Below are 16113 nucleotides of genomic sequence, written 5' to 3' on the forward strand. Positions count from 1 at the left end.
GGTGTGCTACACACAGCGCTGGAAAAATGACATGCAGACGGTGAGTTGCAGTTGCGTAAAAGCTTTATTCAAACTTCGCAGTCTCACTTTTAAGCCTTTCTGTTTCCACCCTCCCCAAGCGGGAATGCTGTAGTGGGCGCATATTCACAGTCCCTTCCCGCGCGTGGGCTTTTCCCCTTGCTGGTGAAGAAGGCCTGGCCTCTCTGCCGGTACGCGCCATTTTGTGAGCCGGTTTGAGTGCGCCGGAAAGTGGGTCACCGCATAACCATTCCCCCCCCACCCCCCCAAGAACCGGCGATACACCCCCCAATGTCCACAGTCTGAGTCGGCCTCTGTTTGGGAGGTCTGCCTCTGCGCCGCGGTATCTGAGCTCCGATCGGCTGCGCCGTCCACATTGGCCAGTTTGAGTTGGTCCACTGTGAAAACTTCCTCTTTCCCCCCCAATGTCCAGCATGAATGTGGACCCGTTATTCCTGATCACCTTAAACGGCCCGATGTCCGCCCCGTCGTACAAAAACAAACTTACAGTGCTGCAGGTCTCTGGGTACGCAGGTAGGGCTCTGTCTATGCTGTGAAGTGGGTATGGGGGCCAGGTTACTGAGCCTCTCACGTAGTCTGTCCAGGACTGCTGCGGGTTCTTCCTCCTGCCCCCTTGGGGCTGGTATGAACTCTCCTGGGACGACCAGGGGTGCGCCATACACCAACTCGGCCGACGAGGTGTGCAGATCCTCTTTGGGCGCCGTGCAGATTCCAAGCAGGACCCAGGAAAGTTCATCCGCCCAGTTATGCCCTTTCAGGCGGGCCATGAGAGCCGACTTCAGGTGACGGTGGAAACGCTCCACTAGTCCGTTCGATTGTGGGTGGTAGGCAATTGTGTGGTGTAGCTGTGTTCCCAAAAGGCTGGCCATAGCTGACCACAGGCTGGAGGTGAACTGGGCACCTCTGTCGGAGGTAATGTGGGCCAGTACACCAAAGCGAGATACCCAGGTTGCAATCAGTGCTTGGGCGCAGGATTCGGAGGTGGTGTCGGTGAGCAGGACTGCCTCCGGCCATCTTGTGAACTGGTCTGCGATAGTTAGGAGGTGCCACGCTCCTCACGACACTGGCAGGGACCCCACGATATCCACATGAATGTGGTCGAAACACCGGCGGGTGGGGTGCAACTGCTGCGGCAGGGCTTTGGTGTGCCACTGCACCTTGGCTGTTTGGCACTGCATGCACGTTTTGGCACATTCACTGACCTGCTTGCGGAGTCCGTGCCAAACGAACCTGTTGGAGACCATCCGGATGGTTGTCCTGATGGAGGGGTGTGCTAAATTGTGAATGGAGTTGAAAACTCGCCGCCGCCAGGCTGCCGGGACGATGCAGCGAGGTGGGCCGGTAGCTACATCTTACAGTAGGGTCCTCTCACCTGGGCCGACGGAGAAGTCTTGGAGCTGTAAACCGGAGGCTGCAGTTCTGTAACTAGGGATCTCATCGTCTGCCTGCTGTGCCTCCGCCAGTGCTGCATAGTCCACCGCCTGGGACAGGGCCTGGATGGTAGGTCTGGATAGTGTGTCTGCCACGACGTTGTCCTTTCACGAGACATGCCGGATGTCCGTCGTGTATTCGGAGATGTAGGACAGATGTCGCTGCTGGCAGGACGACCAGAGATCGGACGCCTTCGTGAACGCAAAGGTAAGCGGTTTGTGGTCCGTGAACGCGGTGAAGGACCTACCTTCTATGAAGTACCTGAAATGCCGGATTGCCAGGTATAGTGCCAACAGCTCCCGGTCGAAAGCACTGTATTTGAGTTCAGGTGGTCGTAGGTGTTTGCTGAAGAACACCAGGGGTTGCCAGCGACCCTCAATGAGTTGTTCCAGCACTCCACCGACTGCTGTGTTAGATGCATCCACTGTGAGGGCGGTAGGGACATCTGTTCTGGGGTGCACTAACATCGCGGTACTTGCCAAGGCTTCTTTGGTTTTAACGAAAGCAGCTGCCGCCTCTTCGTCCCAGGTAATGTCCTTGCCCTTACCCGACATCAGGGTGAACAGGAGGCGCATGATTCGGGCTGCTGAGGGGAGGAAGCGGTGGTAGAAATTCACCATACCCACGAATTCCTGCAGGCCTTTGAGTGTGTTGGGTCGGGGGAAGTGGCGGACCACGTCTACCTTGGCAGGCAGAGGGGTTGCCCCGTCTTTAGTAATCCTGTGGCCCAGGAAATCGATGGTGTCGACTCCGAACTGGCATTTGGCCGGGTTAATTGTTAGGCCGTATTAACTCAGTCGGGCGTAGAGTTGACGGAGGGGGGGGGGACAGATGCTCCTGACGACTACTGCTGGCTATGAGGATGTCGTCCAAACAGATGAATGCAAAGTCCAGGTCACGTCCCACTGCGTCCATGAGCCGCTGGAACGTCTGTGCAGCATTCTTTGGGGCCGAACGGCATTCGGAGGAATTCCAAAAGGCTGATGAGTGATGAGTGCTATTTTGGGGATGTCGTCCGGATGCATCAGGATTTGATGGTATCCCCGGATGAGGTTTATCTTAGAAAAGCTCCTTGAGCCATGCAGGTTTGCTGCAAAGTCCTGAATGCACAGAACAGGGTAGCGGTCCAGTGTTGTAGCCTCATTCAGTCTGCGGTAGTCGCCGCATGGCCTCCAGCCCCGTTGTTTTGGACACCATGTGCAGGGGGAAGGCCCATGGGTTGTCGGACCGTTGTATGATCCCCAATTCCTCCATCCTCTTGAACTCCTCCTTCGCCAGTCGGAGCTTGTCCGGGGGAAGCCTTCGAGCACGGGCGTGGTCCCTGGGTCGGGTGTGGTGCTGTACTCCGTGTCTGGGCATGGCTGCCATGAACTGCGGTGCCAGAACTGATGGGAAGTCCTCCAGGACTCTGGTGAATTCGTTGTCGGACAGCGTGATGGAGTCCAGGTGTGGGGCCCACAACTGGGCTTCACCCAGGGAGAACATTTGAAATGTCTTGACGTGGACTAGTCTCTTCCCTTGCAGGTCGACCAGCAGGCTGTGAGCTCGCAAAAAAATCCACCCTCAGGAGTGGTTGGGCCACGGCGGCCAGTGTGAAGTCCCACATGAACCGGCTGGAGCCGAACTGTAGCCGCACTGTACGGGTCCATATTGTGCTGCCATTTGCGGCCCTCAGCGTGTGACCCGGTTCACTGTTGTGGGTGTCGTAACTCGGTGGTAAGACGCTAATCTCAGCTCTGGTGTCGACCAAAAAGCGGCGTCCCAACTGTTTGTCCCAGACATACAGGAGGCTATCCTGATGGCCAGCCGCTGTAGCCATCGGCGGCGGCTGGCCCTGGTGTTTCCCAGGAAGTTGCAGGGCGGACTACAGCAGCGGGCTTCTGTGCCCCACCGCTGGTGGTAGAAGCACCATTGTTCATTGGCCTCCACACTCCTGCACCTGGGTTTTGTGGGCTCTGCTGCCGGGCCTGGTCTGGTCTGGTCTGCTGTTGGGTGCGTGGCTTGGTGATCTGTGCGACGGACACCCCACTCTCCTTCTTGGCTTTCCACAGCACATCTGCCCGGGCTGCCACCTTCCGGGGGTCGCTGAAATCCGCGTCGGACAGCAGCAGGCGTATGTCCTCGGGCAGCTGCTCTAGGAACGCCTGCTCAAACATGAGGCAGGGCCTGCATCTCGTTCATTATTGCCGACGGCGGCCTGTCTCCCAAATCATCCAGGTGCAGTAAGCGGGCAGCTCGCTCGCACTGTGAGAGTCCAAAAGTCCTTATGAGCAGGGCTTTGAATTCTGTGTATTTGCCGTCCTACGGGGGCAACTGTATGAACTCCTCAACCTAGGTGGCTGTCTCCTGGTTGAGTGAGCTCACCACGTAGTAGTAACGTGTGGAATCCGAGGTTATCTGCCGAATGTGGAATTGGGCTTCTGCTTGTTGGAACCATAGGTGAGGTCGCAGCATCCAGAAGCTTGGCAGTTTTAGCGAAACTGCATGAACAGATGCGGCGTCGTTCATCTTCGGTCCAAATATCGTTTGGGCCGTCGGGGTCACCAATTGTAACGGTGTGCTACACACAGCGCTGGAATAATGACACGCAGACGGTGAGTTGCAGTTGCGTAAAAGATTTATTCAAACTTCACGGCCTCGCTTTTAAGCCTTTCCGTTTCCTCCCTCTCCAGGCGGGAATGCTGTAGTGGGCACATATTCACAGTACCTTCCTGCGCACGGGCTTTTCCCCTTGCTGGTGAAGAAGGCCTGGCGCACTTTTTGGGGCTGGCCTCTCTGCCGGCGAGCGCCATTTTGTGAGCCGGTTCAAGTGCGCTGGAAAGTGAGTCACCACACTGGCTCAGTTTGGTTTTTACACCTGTTAAGTACAAGTACACCCCGTAACTGGGTGTCTGACCAGCAGAGAAAGAAGAATCCGTTGGAGTCTGGTGGTACCAAACTAAAGGTGTTTATTAGTAAACTACACAATACAATATCAAAAATGCAAATATACATATAAAACAAGTTAGCAGTAATAAACCTAAAAGTGTAGGAATAATAATAATCAATAATAAACAAGCTCTATCGATGTCTAGTGGTAAATGAATTGTCATAGGAAAGTATAGAGTTCAGTTCATAAATGCTGAGGTGGTTATGGTTGTTGTTGTGAAATCTTTTTTGGGGGGAGGGGGGAGGGGGGAGGGGGGGAGGGGGAGGGGGAGGGGGAGGGGGAGGGGGAGGGGGAGGGGGAGGGGGAGGGGGAGGGGGAGGGGGAGGGGGAGGGGGAGGGGGAGAGGGAGAGGGAGAGGGAGAGGGAGAGGGAGAGGGAGAGGGAGAGGGAGAGGGAGAGGGAGAGGGAGAGGGAGAGGGAGAGGGAGAGGGAGAGAGAGAGAGAGAGAGAGAGAGAAAAAGAGAGAGAGAGAGAGATATGTAACAGCAACAGCTGCGGCAGGCAAACCTTTTGTGGCCTTCTTAATCCGTCGTGTCGTTGTGGCCATTCAGTTATGACCCCTCTGGTCTTCAGCTAGACCGTTCTTCTGTGGTGGACTCGTCACTCTGGCATGAGTGGACACACACAAGTCCCCACCGGCCCTGCTGTAACACTGTGAGCTTTACTGACCGATCTCCTGGTTTGGTCTCCAAAGCCCCCACCTTTCTGTGGGTTCCCAACACTCAGTCAGTGTCCACTGGTGTGTCTGAAGGGTGTCTCTCCAGACCTGTCTTTTATCTCCACTCACTGGGTCTCAGCTATCCATCAACTCTAAATGACCATGTCCATCAAATCAGGCCACTCCTGCTATCTCCTGAGGAATGTTAACGAGCAAAGTAAGGTCCTTGAAGTGGAAGGTAAATAATCCAGGAAGAGTCAAAATACAGTAAATCAACAGTCTCTCTCCCCCTCTTATCTGTAGCAGATGTTCTTGCCTGGGCTTTATCTCTCTCTCTCTCTCTCTCATGAGCAGCATAGCAACAGTAATAGTTCGTGGTTCTCGGGGGGGGGGGGGGAATGGTTAACTCTGCACCCCATTTCCATCAGGTCTGTTCATCACTCATAACACTATGTGCTGGGAAACTTCCTTTGGGGCTACATTGTGCGGCAGAGCTTTTAAAATATGTTCCAGTGAACACCCTGCTCATTTAAATGAGTCAGTGAGACCTAACAAAAAGCTAACAGCAACAATAACTATTCAATCTTTAGCTATATTGCCAACATGTGAGGAGATCACGTTCTGGTTTGCAAAAGGTTTAGTAAACATGACGCGTTGTCTGGGCTTTGGCAAATGAAGTTTCAGACTCTGAACTTCAACACACCGAAGGGAAGATATAGACTTCTGATGGTTACCCCTCACCAGAAGTCTATCATAAAACCATCCACATTATCTCAGAGAATATATTTGGTGTTGTGCTAAAGTCATTGCTGGAGTATCCCAAATAAAGATGTTTTAATTTTATCATGAACAAACAAGGCAGTGTCCATCATTAAGGACCTCCACAACCTAAGTTACATCCTTATCTCATTGTTACCATCAGGAAGGATGTACAGAAGCCTGAAGGCACATTTTCAGCAAATCAGGAACAGCTTCTTCCTCTCTACCATCTGATTTCTAAATGGACATTGAACCCAAGAACACTACCTCACTACTTTTTTTAAAAAACTCTGTTTGTGCACTACTTATTTCAATTGAACTATTTAATATACATATATACTTAATGTAATACTGATTTTTTTCTACATTTATCATGTATTGCATTGTACTACTGCCACAAAGTTAACAAATTTCATGACATATGCTGATGATATTGAACCCGTTTCTGAGAACCATACTAAATTTGTTATGACATCAACTACATACAATTTTAAAATTGTTTACAAAGTAATTTAATGCATTTGTATACTCAAGCAAACAGTATAAAATAACAAAGTTCAAACTAATCAACATGAAATTTAAATTAATACCTTTGGAGGAAGCCCAATCCTATGAAACCTACGACCAACTTTTGGCACTTTTTCTAAAGCATATTTCTTTCCTCTGGATTTTGCTCGATCTATTGCACTATAGTTGAATGTTTCACTTGCAAGCCAAACTACCTACATTTAAAAAAATGTTTTTAAAGTGATTAGCTTTGTTCTGAAAACAATGCAGCAGATAAAAAAAATTCCAAATTCACATCAAGGAAGAACAAAAGGATTCTAATTACAGCAGATCACATTCATCTCTGTGGTACTCAGAAGTATTTGAAAACACATACAGCACTGAAAACATTGACACCAAATGTTAAACTTGTAGCTTCACGTGGGAGCCATCTACTGGTACCCAGCAAACTTTGCACTTGTAATTGTGGAGCTCCATTAAAATGGGGATGGAATGAAGAAGGTTAAGACTGAGGGCTGACAAATCAAAAGACCAGTTTAAAGATATGAGCTCTCAAACATAAATGAGATTGCTAAGAGAATGAGAGGCACTGAGAAAATGACTACTTCCTAATTATAGATTGGGAAGGAAGGAAAATACAGGCTCCAGAGCAAATCAGAGGGAGTTGTGGGTCTAACTTTGGCTCCATGGGAGGTGGGATCAGGAACTACAAGTGGGAAAAAGTTGTAAATAATAAGATCAGAGAAATTTGTAAACTATGAACTCAATGTATTGTAATTCAGAAAGGATGATAGAGATGAGTAGCTGTAACCTCAACTATGATTTGCAACACTGAAGGAATGAAAATGTAAAGTATGAGGTAATGGTTACAAGCAACAACCATTCAGATACACAGTAAATCTTCATTTGAAGGGAAAAGGAGGACATCCAAACATAGAAATCAGTGGAGAACTGCAAACGTATGCACTAAAACTGACAGACAAAATTAGTCATATATCAAATACAAGATTGATAATGTAGAACGAACCAAGATAATGTTCAGAAAAAGTCTTAAAAAATAGAGGAAGGAAAAAATAGCTTAAACATCAATGTGAAAGACAACTCAAAACTCATGTCAACAAAGAGTGAATGAAATTAAGAGATAGTTATAAAGGAAAGGACAAATAAGGAATATTTTCCTGTGGAGGGAACAAATTTGGATTCAGAACAGTTTTTAACTACAAACCTATTTGCAGATGACACAAAACATGAAAATACAGTAAATAATCTGGATGTTATTTTTGTTCAATAAATAATAGACAAATAAAATAAGAACACATGACAGATTAATGCCAAACACTGTTAAGATAAGTAGAAAGAATAAGTGTGACAATATAGCCTAAAAAGTGCAATTTTAAAAGATACAGGAACAGAGACATAAAATCAGAGACAAACTGTTCATGAAATACTGTTAAAGCTGAATTGGGAAAAAGTGTTTTGACCTGGACATTACAATTTATAAAAGATGGAGAATAAATGGGAACAAAATTTGCTTCTGCAAGAATGGTCAGCATGAAATGTAAAGGTAACACTAGTGCACATTTCTCTTCACGAAAGAGGGACAAAGTCACAACAGTTAAGAAGCTGAGGGTGCTTCACTTGTTCAGGAGCTTTACGAACTAATTTCCTCTGGGATCAATAAAGTATCTAACTAAGAATAATACAAATAAAATCCTTTAGAGGGCAGCATATTAAAACAGAATCTCGTAATATAAAACAACTTAAAAGTTTCTAGTACTTTCTTTGAAACGAAACAGAAGGTATAACAAATGACACAAATAGCAAAAAGAGGACTTGCAAAAGGTTGTAAAATTACATACAATTCTACTAATCTAGAAAGCCAAATGCATTGGTAAAGAGCTCTTGCACAGAGTGGTGCAACATTTGAATCCACATTTCAATAATTTCCATGATAAAAATTACCTTTGTTTTTGGTACAACTCCCAGCCCCAATTTTTCATCTACAAGGTAAGCACCAGCTTCTGACAAGTAACCTTGATTTGGTATGAGACAACCACGACCAAAACAACACGGACAGCAGATCTTGTGGAAAAATTTGGTCCATTTGGGATTTAATTGCCCATAAGGTTCTTCTGTTTTTGGTTTGAAGACTCCAATAATTTTCTGGAATAAAGTGAGTACATATAAGCATTTATGTCAAGCATAATTACAACAAGCAACTGTAATTTGTGTATTTAAAACATTTAAATGCATTTACAAAATTAAATGGATTAAGAATTCCACAATTTACTTGACAAAATATTTTCTTTTACAATACAGCATTTTACAAAGAAAAATTCTAAGCAAAGTAGAACAGCTGCAAACATGGCTAAAAATAGTTTTCTACATACATGTTTCAATTTAACACAAATAAGAGAAAACCAGAGGCAAGTTGTTTAATTGCAATAAGTTTACTCGTGTGACAAAAATCAAAATCAATTTTAATAGATTTTCTGCTTAGAGGGAACATGAAGTGGATGACAATGGATTTCATCTAGCTATATAGGTTATTTAAGACAAGCAAGGATGGATGAACCAGTAAACTCGTATATTGGTTGCCTCAGCAGCACAGTGGATAACGTGATGCTACTACAGTTTGGGATGTCTGGAGTTCGAAGTTCAATACCAGCGCCATTTTGTCCTCCCCATGTTGGGTATAGGTTTTCTCCAAATCCTCTGATTTCCCCCACAGTCCAAAGACATACTGGGTAGGTTAATTGGGTTTGTCAGAGGTTGCTGGGGAGCGGGGGAGGGGGGCTCGATGGGTTGGGAGGACCTACTCCACATTGCATCGCTAAATAGATGTTATTTATTAAAGGGCGTGATATGTTTGAGATTAGAAGTGTGTGTGGCTGGGTGACACATTTCAGGATATTGACACCATAATCGAACAGTTTATTACATGTTCAGACATGGAACAAGTGTTACAAGGTGAAAATACAGGCAAATAGGATTACTCAAGGAAGGCACCTTGTTTAGCACGTATGAGTTGAGTCAAAGGATCCATGTTGTACAATTACAGGATTTTAAACTTTCCAGGTTATTTCTTAGAAGAAAATTGTTTTTTTTAAAATATAAATTCCCATGCCTACTTGACAAATTTGGCCAACACAAACTCATGCATCCTCTGGAGAATTTCATTCTGCCAGCACCCACTGAAACACTGTCAGTGAAGAATCAGAGTCATGTGGTTATATAATAAAAGCAATGTAAAATAGTAAACTTTATTGGTGAAGGCTAAAGCACTGAGGATCAAACAGTTCTACAGAAGTGGATTGGGCTGACAAGATCTGAATGTTTGGCTTCAAGCTAGCCCACTTGCATTGATGAGAAAAATTGCCTGTTACAAAGTCCAAAGAGGCTCCAAACACCAAACTGACATCAAACAACCACAAAGTTGCAGAGTGTATTTGAACAAGGATGGACGGATTGTCTATCTTTATACACGAGACTAAAAATATGCCAATGTTAGAACCAAAATGGCAAAGATAACTGTTACTCCATACAATGGTGATCTGGAATTCAATGACAAAGAAATCATAGCTTTTTTTTTGTTAATAGGATATTTTCAAAAAGAATCTGGGAAAAAAGTAATGCTTGAATGTTAATATGAGAACTAAACAGATTAACCATTTATATACACAAGTATGGAACTAGGATGTTAACTAACTTGGCTAATAGTCAGCTTGGTAAGCATTTGTTCATAAGTGTGGCAAACCTTTTTTAATACTCTTGAATATTCTTAGCATCAAAAATTCATTTTTAAGCAAAGTTCTCTTCCTTCAGATTTCTTATTGTAAGAATATTTAGTTTTCAAAATTTATTCCAACCTCATTTCCATGCCTTCTGTTTAACTGCTAGCTTAGACTGATTTAGGAAGTTTTCTTCTTTGATTTGTTGCTGTTATTGCTTTGTTCACAGGTCACATATCCCATAGTGGGCACTCTGCTGATTTTAATTAATTTTAAGAGTGAGTTGCAAGCACCCGTTGGCTACAATAGAGTGCAAATGGCTGAGATTATGTAAAAAAAAATTACCTGGTGAAAATAATTTCACAGTCAAAGAACATGAAAATGAAGGTAATGAAAGCCAGCCCTTCAATTATTAAAAAAGTCACCATTTTGTTTTATGCAAGACTTTAGTTTTATAGTTATAGTTTCTACTTTTCTAATCAATTTAAACGATTATCTGCATAATCAATGTCACAATTTGTTAAAAAAAATCAGTCTCTAATATGGCATGCTTGATCCCGAGATCAAGACTGCCCCAGATTAAATAGCTCAGCTTGAGCTCCCTAATGTAACACAGGAGATAATGAGTTCTCATCAAAAGAATGAGAATGGTTTTCTTTCCTCAAAAATATCACTTTCTTAGGAAAGTGGTTCATGATGGATGAGCATACATAAAGCAAATAGAATTAATAAAGAAATCACATTGAGTAGTTTCAGAATATGTCTGGTTCCAATGGAGGAAAAATAAACAACTTACACTTATTAAGCAACACACACAAAATGCCAGAGTAACTCAGCAGGTGAGACAGCATCTATGGACATGAATAAACAGTCGACATTTTGGGCAAGACCCTTCTTCAGGACTGGACGGGGGAAGACACCAGAATAAAAAGGTGGATGGGAAAGGAAAGAAGATAACTGGAAGGGGATAGGTGAAGCCAAGTGGGTAGGAAAAATAAAGGCCTGGACAGAAAGGTATCTGATTGGAGAAGAGAGTGGACCATAGAAAAAAGGGAAGGAGGAGGGGAACCAAGGGGTGGTGATAGGCAGGTGAGAAGAGGCTAAAGGACATTGTGGGGAATAGAAGAGGGGAAGATTGAAGAATGTTCTTTTTGGAAGGAGAAATCAACATTCATACCAACAGGTTGGATGCTACCCAAACGGAATACAAGGTATTGCTCCTCCACCCTGAGTGTGACCTCATTGTGGCACAAGAGGAGGCCATGGAGGAATGGGAATCAGAATTAAAATGCTTGGCCAAGCGAGAAGTTCTGCTTTTGGCAGATGGAGTGGAGGTGCTCAACGAAGCGGTTCTCCAGTTTACGATGGGTCTCACCAATGTAGAGGAGGTCTTATCGGAAGGACGGACACAATCAGATTCACATAAGTGTTGTCTCACTTGGAAGGACTGTTTGGGGTCCTGAATGGAGGTGAGGGAGGAGGTGAATGAGCGGGTGTAGCACTTTGGCCGCTTGCAGGGTTAAGTGCCAGGAGGGAGATTAGTGGGAAGGGAAGAATGAACAAAGGAATCGTGGAGGAAAGTGGAGGGGGATGGGAAGGTAAAGATATGTTTGGTGGTTAGATCCCTTTTGAGATGGCAGAAATTGTGAAGATGTAGAGGCTAATTGGGTGGCAGGCAAGGACAAGAGGAACTATTATTGTTAGGGTAGCGGGAAGATAGGGTGAGTACAGATGTTTGAAAAATGGAAATGGGGGTGAGGGCAGCATCAATGGGTGTGTAAGGAAAACACCATTCTTTGAAGGAGGAGGAGGACATCTCTAATGTCCTGGAAAGGAAAGCCTCAACCTGGGAACAGATGCGGCTGGGTCAAAGGAACTGAGAAAAGGGAATACTGTGGCGACCCACTTCCCAGCGCACTCGAACCGGCTCACAAATCGGCGCGCGCCGGCATTGAGGCCAGTCCCAAAAAGAGCGCCAAGTCTGCTTCACCAGCAAGGGGAAAAGCCCGCGCACGGGACGGGACTGTGAATACGCGCACCCTACAGCATTCCCGCCCGGGGAGGGCAGGATCAGGAAGGCTTTAAAGCGAGACCGCAAAGTTCAAATAAATCTCTTTTGCAACTGCAGCTCATCGACTACGTGTCGTTATTTCAGCGCTGCGGGTAGCACACCACTACAATTGGTGACCCTGACGACCCAAACGATATTTGGGCCGAAGATGAACAACGCCGCATCTGTTTATGCAGTTTTGTTAAAACTGCCAAGCTTCTGGATGCTGCGACCTCACCTATGGTTCCAGCAAGCAGAAGCCCAATTCCACATTCGGCAGATAACCCCAGAGGACACACGTCACTACTACGTGGTGAGCTCACTCGACCAGGAAACAGCGGCCCAGGTTGAGGAGTTCATACAGTCTCCCCCAGCAGACGGCAAATACACGGAATTCAAAGCCCTGCTCATAAGGACTTTCGGACTCACGGCGTGAGCGAGCTGCCCGCTTACTGCACCTGGATGGTTTGGGTGACAGGCCGCCGTTGGCTTTGATGAATGAGATGCTGTCCCTGGCCAGAGGTCACAAGCCCTGCCTCATGTTTGAGCAGGCATTCCTGGAGCAGCTGCCCGAGGACATACGCCTGCTGCTGTCTGACGCGGATTTCAGCGACCCCCGGAAGGTGGCAGCCTGGGCGGACTTGCTGTGGAAAGCCAAGAAGGAGAGTGGGGTGTCCGTCGCACAGATCACCAGGCCACGCTCCCAGCAGCAGACCAGACCAGGCCTGGCAGCAGAGCCCACTAACCCCAGAGGGAGGGGTGAGGAGACCAACGAACAATGGTGCTTCTACCACCAGCGGTGGGGCACAGAAGCCCGCCGCTGTAGCCCGCTCTGCAAGTTCCCGGGAAACGCCAGGGCCAGCCGCCGCCGATGGCTACAGCGGCTGGCCATCGGGATAGCCTCCTGTATGCGTGGGACAAGCGGTCGGGACGCCGTTTTTTGGTCGACACTGGAGCCGAGATCAGTGTCTTACCTCCGACGAGTTACGACACCCGCAACAGAGCACCGGGTCCCACCCTGAGGGCTGCGAACGGCAGCATAGTAAGGACCTACGGCACCCATACGGTGCAGCTACAGTTCGGCTCCAGCCAGTTCACGTGGGACTTCACACTGGCTGCCGTAGCCCAACCGCTCCTGGGCGCGGATTTTTTGCAGGCTCACAGCCTACTGGTCGACCTGCCAAGGAAGAGACTGGTCCACACCGAGACCTTTCAAACGTTCTCCCTGGGTGAAGCCCAGTTGCCAGCCCCACACCTAGACTCCATCACCCTGTCCGACAACGACTTCACCAGAGTCCTGGCGGATTTCCCATCGGTTCTGGCACCGCAGTTCACGGCAGCCATGCCCAGACATGGCGTACAGCACCACACCCCAACACAGGGACCACCCCTCCACGCCCGTGCTTGAAGGCTTCCCCCGGACAAGCTCCAACTGGCGAAGGAGGAGTTCAAGAGGATGGAGGAATTGGGGATCATACGGCGGTCCGACAGCCCATGGGCCTCCCCCCCTGCACATGGTGCCCAAAGCATCAGAGGGCTGGAGACCATGCGGCAACTACCGCAGGCTGAACGAGGCTACAACACTGGACCGCTACCCTGTGCCACACATACAGGATTTTGCAGCAAACCTGCACGGCGCACGGATCTTCTCCAAGGTGGACCTCGTCCGGGGATACCATCAAATCCCAATGCAGCCGGACGACGTCCCCAAAATGACACTCATCACCCCTTTCGGCCTTTTCGAGTTCCTCCGCATGCCGTTCGGCCTAAAGAATGCCACACAGACGTTTCAGCAGTTAATGGACGCGGTGGGACGCAACCTGGACTTCGCTTTCATCTATCTGGACGACATCCTCATAGACAGCAGCAGTCGTCAGGAGCATCTGTCCCACCTCCGTCAACTCTACGCCCGACTGAGTGAATACGGCCTGACAATCAACCCGGCCAAATGCCAGTTCGGGCTCGACACCATCGACTTCCTGGGCCACAGGATTACTAAAGACGGGGCAACCCCTCTGCCCGCTAAGGTAGACGCAGTCCGCCATTTCCCCCAACCCAACACAATCAAAGGCCTTCAGGAATTCGTGGGTATGGTCAATTTCTACCACCGCTTCCTCCCTTCAGCTGCCCGAATCATGACCCCCTTTTCGCCCTGATGTCGGGTAAGGGCAGGGACATTACCTGGGATGAGGAGTCCGCCGCCGCATTCATTAAAACGAAAGAAGCCTTGGCAAACGCCGCGATACTACTGCACCCCAGTATGGACGTCCCTACCGCACTCACAGTGGACGCATCTAACACGGCAGTCGGTGGGGTGCTGGAACAGCTCATAGAGGGTCGCTGGCAACCCCTGGCCTTTTTCAGCAAACACCTGCGACCACCCGAGCTCAAATACAGTGCTTTCGATCGGGAACTGCTGGCGCTATACCTGGCAATCCGGCATTTCAGGTACTTCTTGGAAGGTGGGCCCTTCACCATGTTCACGGACCACAAACCACTTACCTTTGCGTTCATAAAGGTGTCCGATCCCTGGTCGTCCCACCAGCAGCGACATCTGTCCTACATCTCTGAATACATGACGGATGCCCGGCATATCTCGGGAAAGGACAATGTTGTGGCGGACGCTCTCTCTCACCCTACCATTCAAGCCCTATCCCAAGGGGTAGACTATGAAGCATTGGCGGAGGCGCAGCAGGCAGACGAGGAGATCCCAAGTTACAGAACCACAGTCTCCGGTTTGCAGTTCCAGGACCTCCCTGTAGGCCCAGGTGAGAGGACCCTACTCTGTGATGTCACCACCGGCCAACCCCGCCCCGTCGTCCCGGCAGCCTGGCGGCGGCATGTTTTCAACTCCATTCATAACTTAGCGCACCCCTCCATCAGGACAACCGTCCGGATGGTCTCCAACAGGTTCGTTTGGCACGGACTCCGCAAGCAGGTCAGTGAACGGGCCAAAACATGCATGCACTGCCAAACTGCCAAGGTGCAGTGGCACACCAAAGCTCTGCCGCAGCAGTTCCACACCACCCTCCGGTGTTTCGACCACATTCATGTGGATATCGTGGGGCACCTCCTCACTATCGTGGACCAGTTCACAAGATGGCCAGAGACGGTCCCGCTCACCGACACCACCTCCAAATCTTACGCCCGGGCACTGATCGCCACCTGGGTATCTCGCTTTGGTGTACTGCCCCAGATTACCTCCGACAGAGGCGCCCAGTTCACCTCCAGCCTGTGGTCAGCTATGGCCAGCCTTTTGGGGACACAGCTGCACCACACAACTGCCTACCACCCACAGTCGAATGGACTGGTGGTGCGTTTCCACCGTCACCTGAAGTCGGCTCTCATGGCCCGCCTGAGAGGAGCTAACTGGGTGGACGAGCTTCCCTGGGTCCTGCTCGGAATCCACACGGCGCCCAAAGAAGATCTGCACACCTCGTCGGCCGAGTTGGTGTACGGCGCACCCCTGGTCGTCCCAGGGGAGTTCATACCAGCCCCAAGGGGGCAAGAGGAAGAACCCGCAGCAGTCCTGGGCACACTACGCGAGAGGCTCGGTAACCTGGCCCCCACACCCACTTCGCAGCATGGGCAGAACCCAACCTGCGTACCCAAAGACCTGCTAAACTGTGTTCGTTTTTGTACGACGGGGCAGACATCGGGCACCGCTACAGCGGCCCTACGAGGGGTCGTTTACGGTGATCAGAAACAACGGGTCCGCATTCGTGCTGGACATTGGAGGGAGAGAGGAGGTTTTCATGGTGGACCGACTCAAACCGGCCCATGTGGACGTGGCGCAGCCGGTCAAGTTTCCGGCACCGCGGCGCAGAGGCAGACCTCCCAAACAGAGTCCGACCCAGACTGTGGACATTGGGGGGTGTATCGCCGGTTCTGGGGGGGGGTTATGTGGCGACCCACTTCCCAGCGCACTCGAACCGGCTCACAAATCGGTGCGCGCCGGCATTGAGGCCAGTCCCAAAAAGGGCGCCAAGTCTGCTTCACCAGCAAGGGG

At 48.9% G+C, this 16113-nt stretch overlaps 1 protein-coding gene across 1 annotated transcript in view; it reads right to left on the reverse strand.

Annotated features, from left to right (window-relative positions):
• LOC140737982 (phosphatidylinositol 4-kinase type 2-beta-like) overlaps window positions 1–16113 on the reverse strand; it is a 59917-nt gene that overhangs the window by 17573 nt on the left and 26231 nt on the right. Inside the window, exons 2-3 of the mRNA XM_073064897.1 lie at window positions 8286–8486; window positions 6407–6538 (exon numbers count right to left, since the gene is read on the reverse strand). Of these exons, the coding sequence (XP_072920998.1) occupies window positions 6407–6538; window positions 8286–8486 (333 nt within the window). The remainder of the gene's footprint in view (window positions 1–6406; window positions 6539–8285; window positions 8487–16113) is intronic.

Source organism: Hemitrygon akajei, chromosome 13, assembly GCF_048418815.1.
Source record: "Hemitrygon akajei chromosome 13, sHemAka1.3, whole genome shotgun sequence".
Lineage (NCBI taxonomy): Eukaryota > Metazoa > Chordata > Chondrichthyes > Myliobatiformes > Dasyatidae > Hemitrygon > Hemitrygon akajei.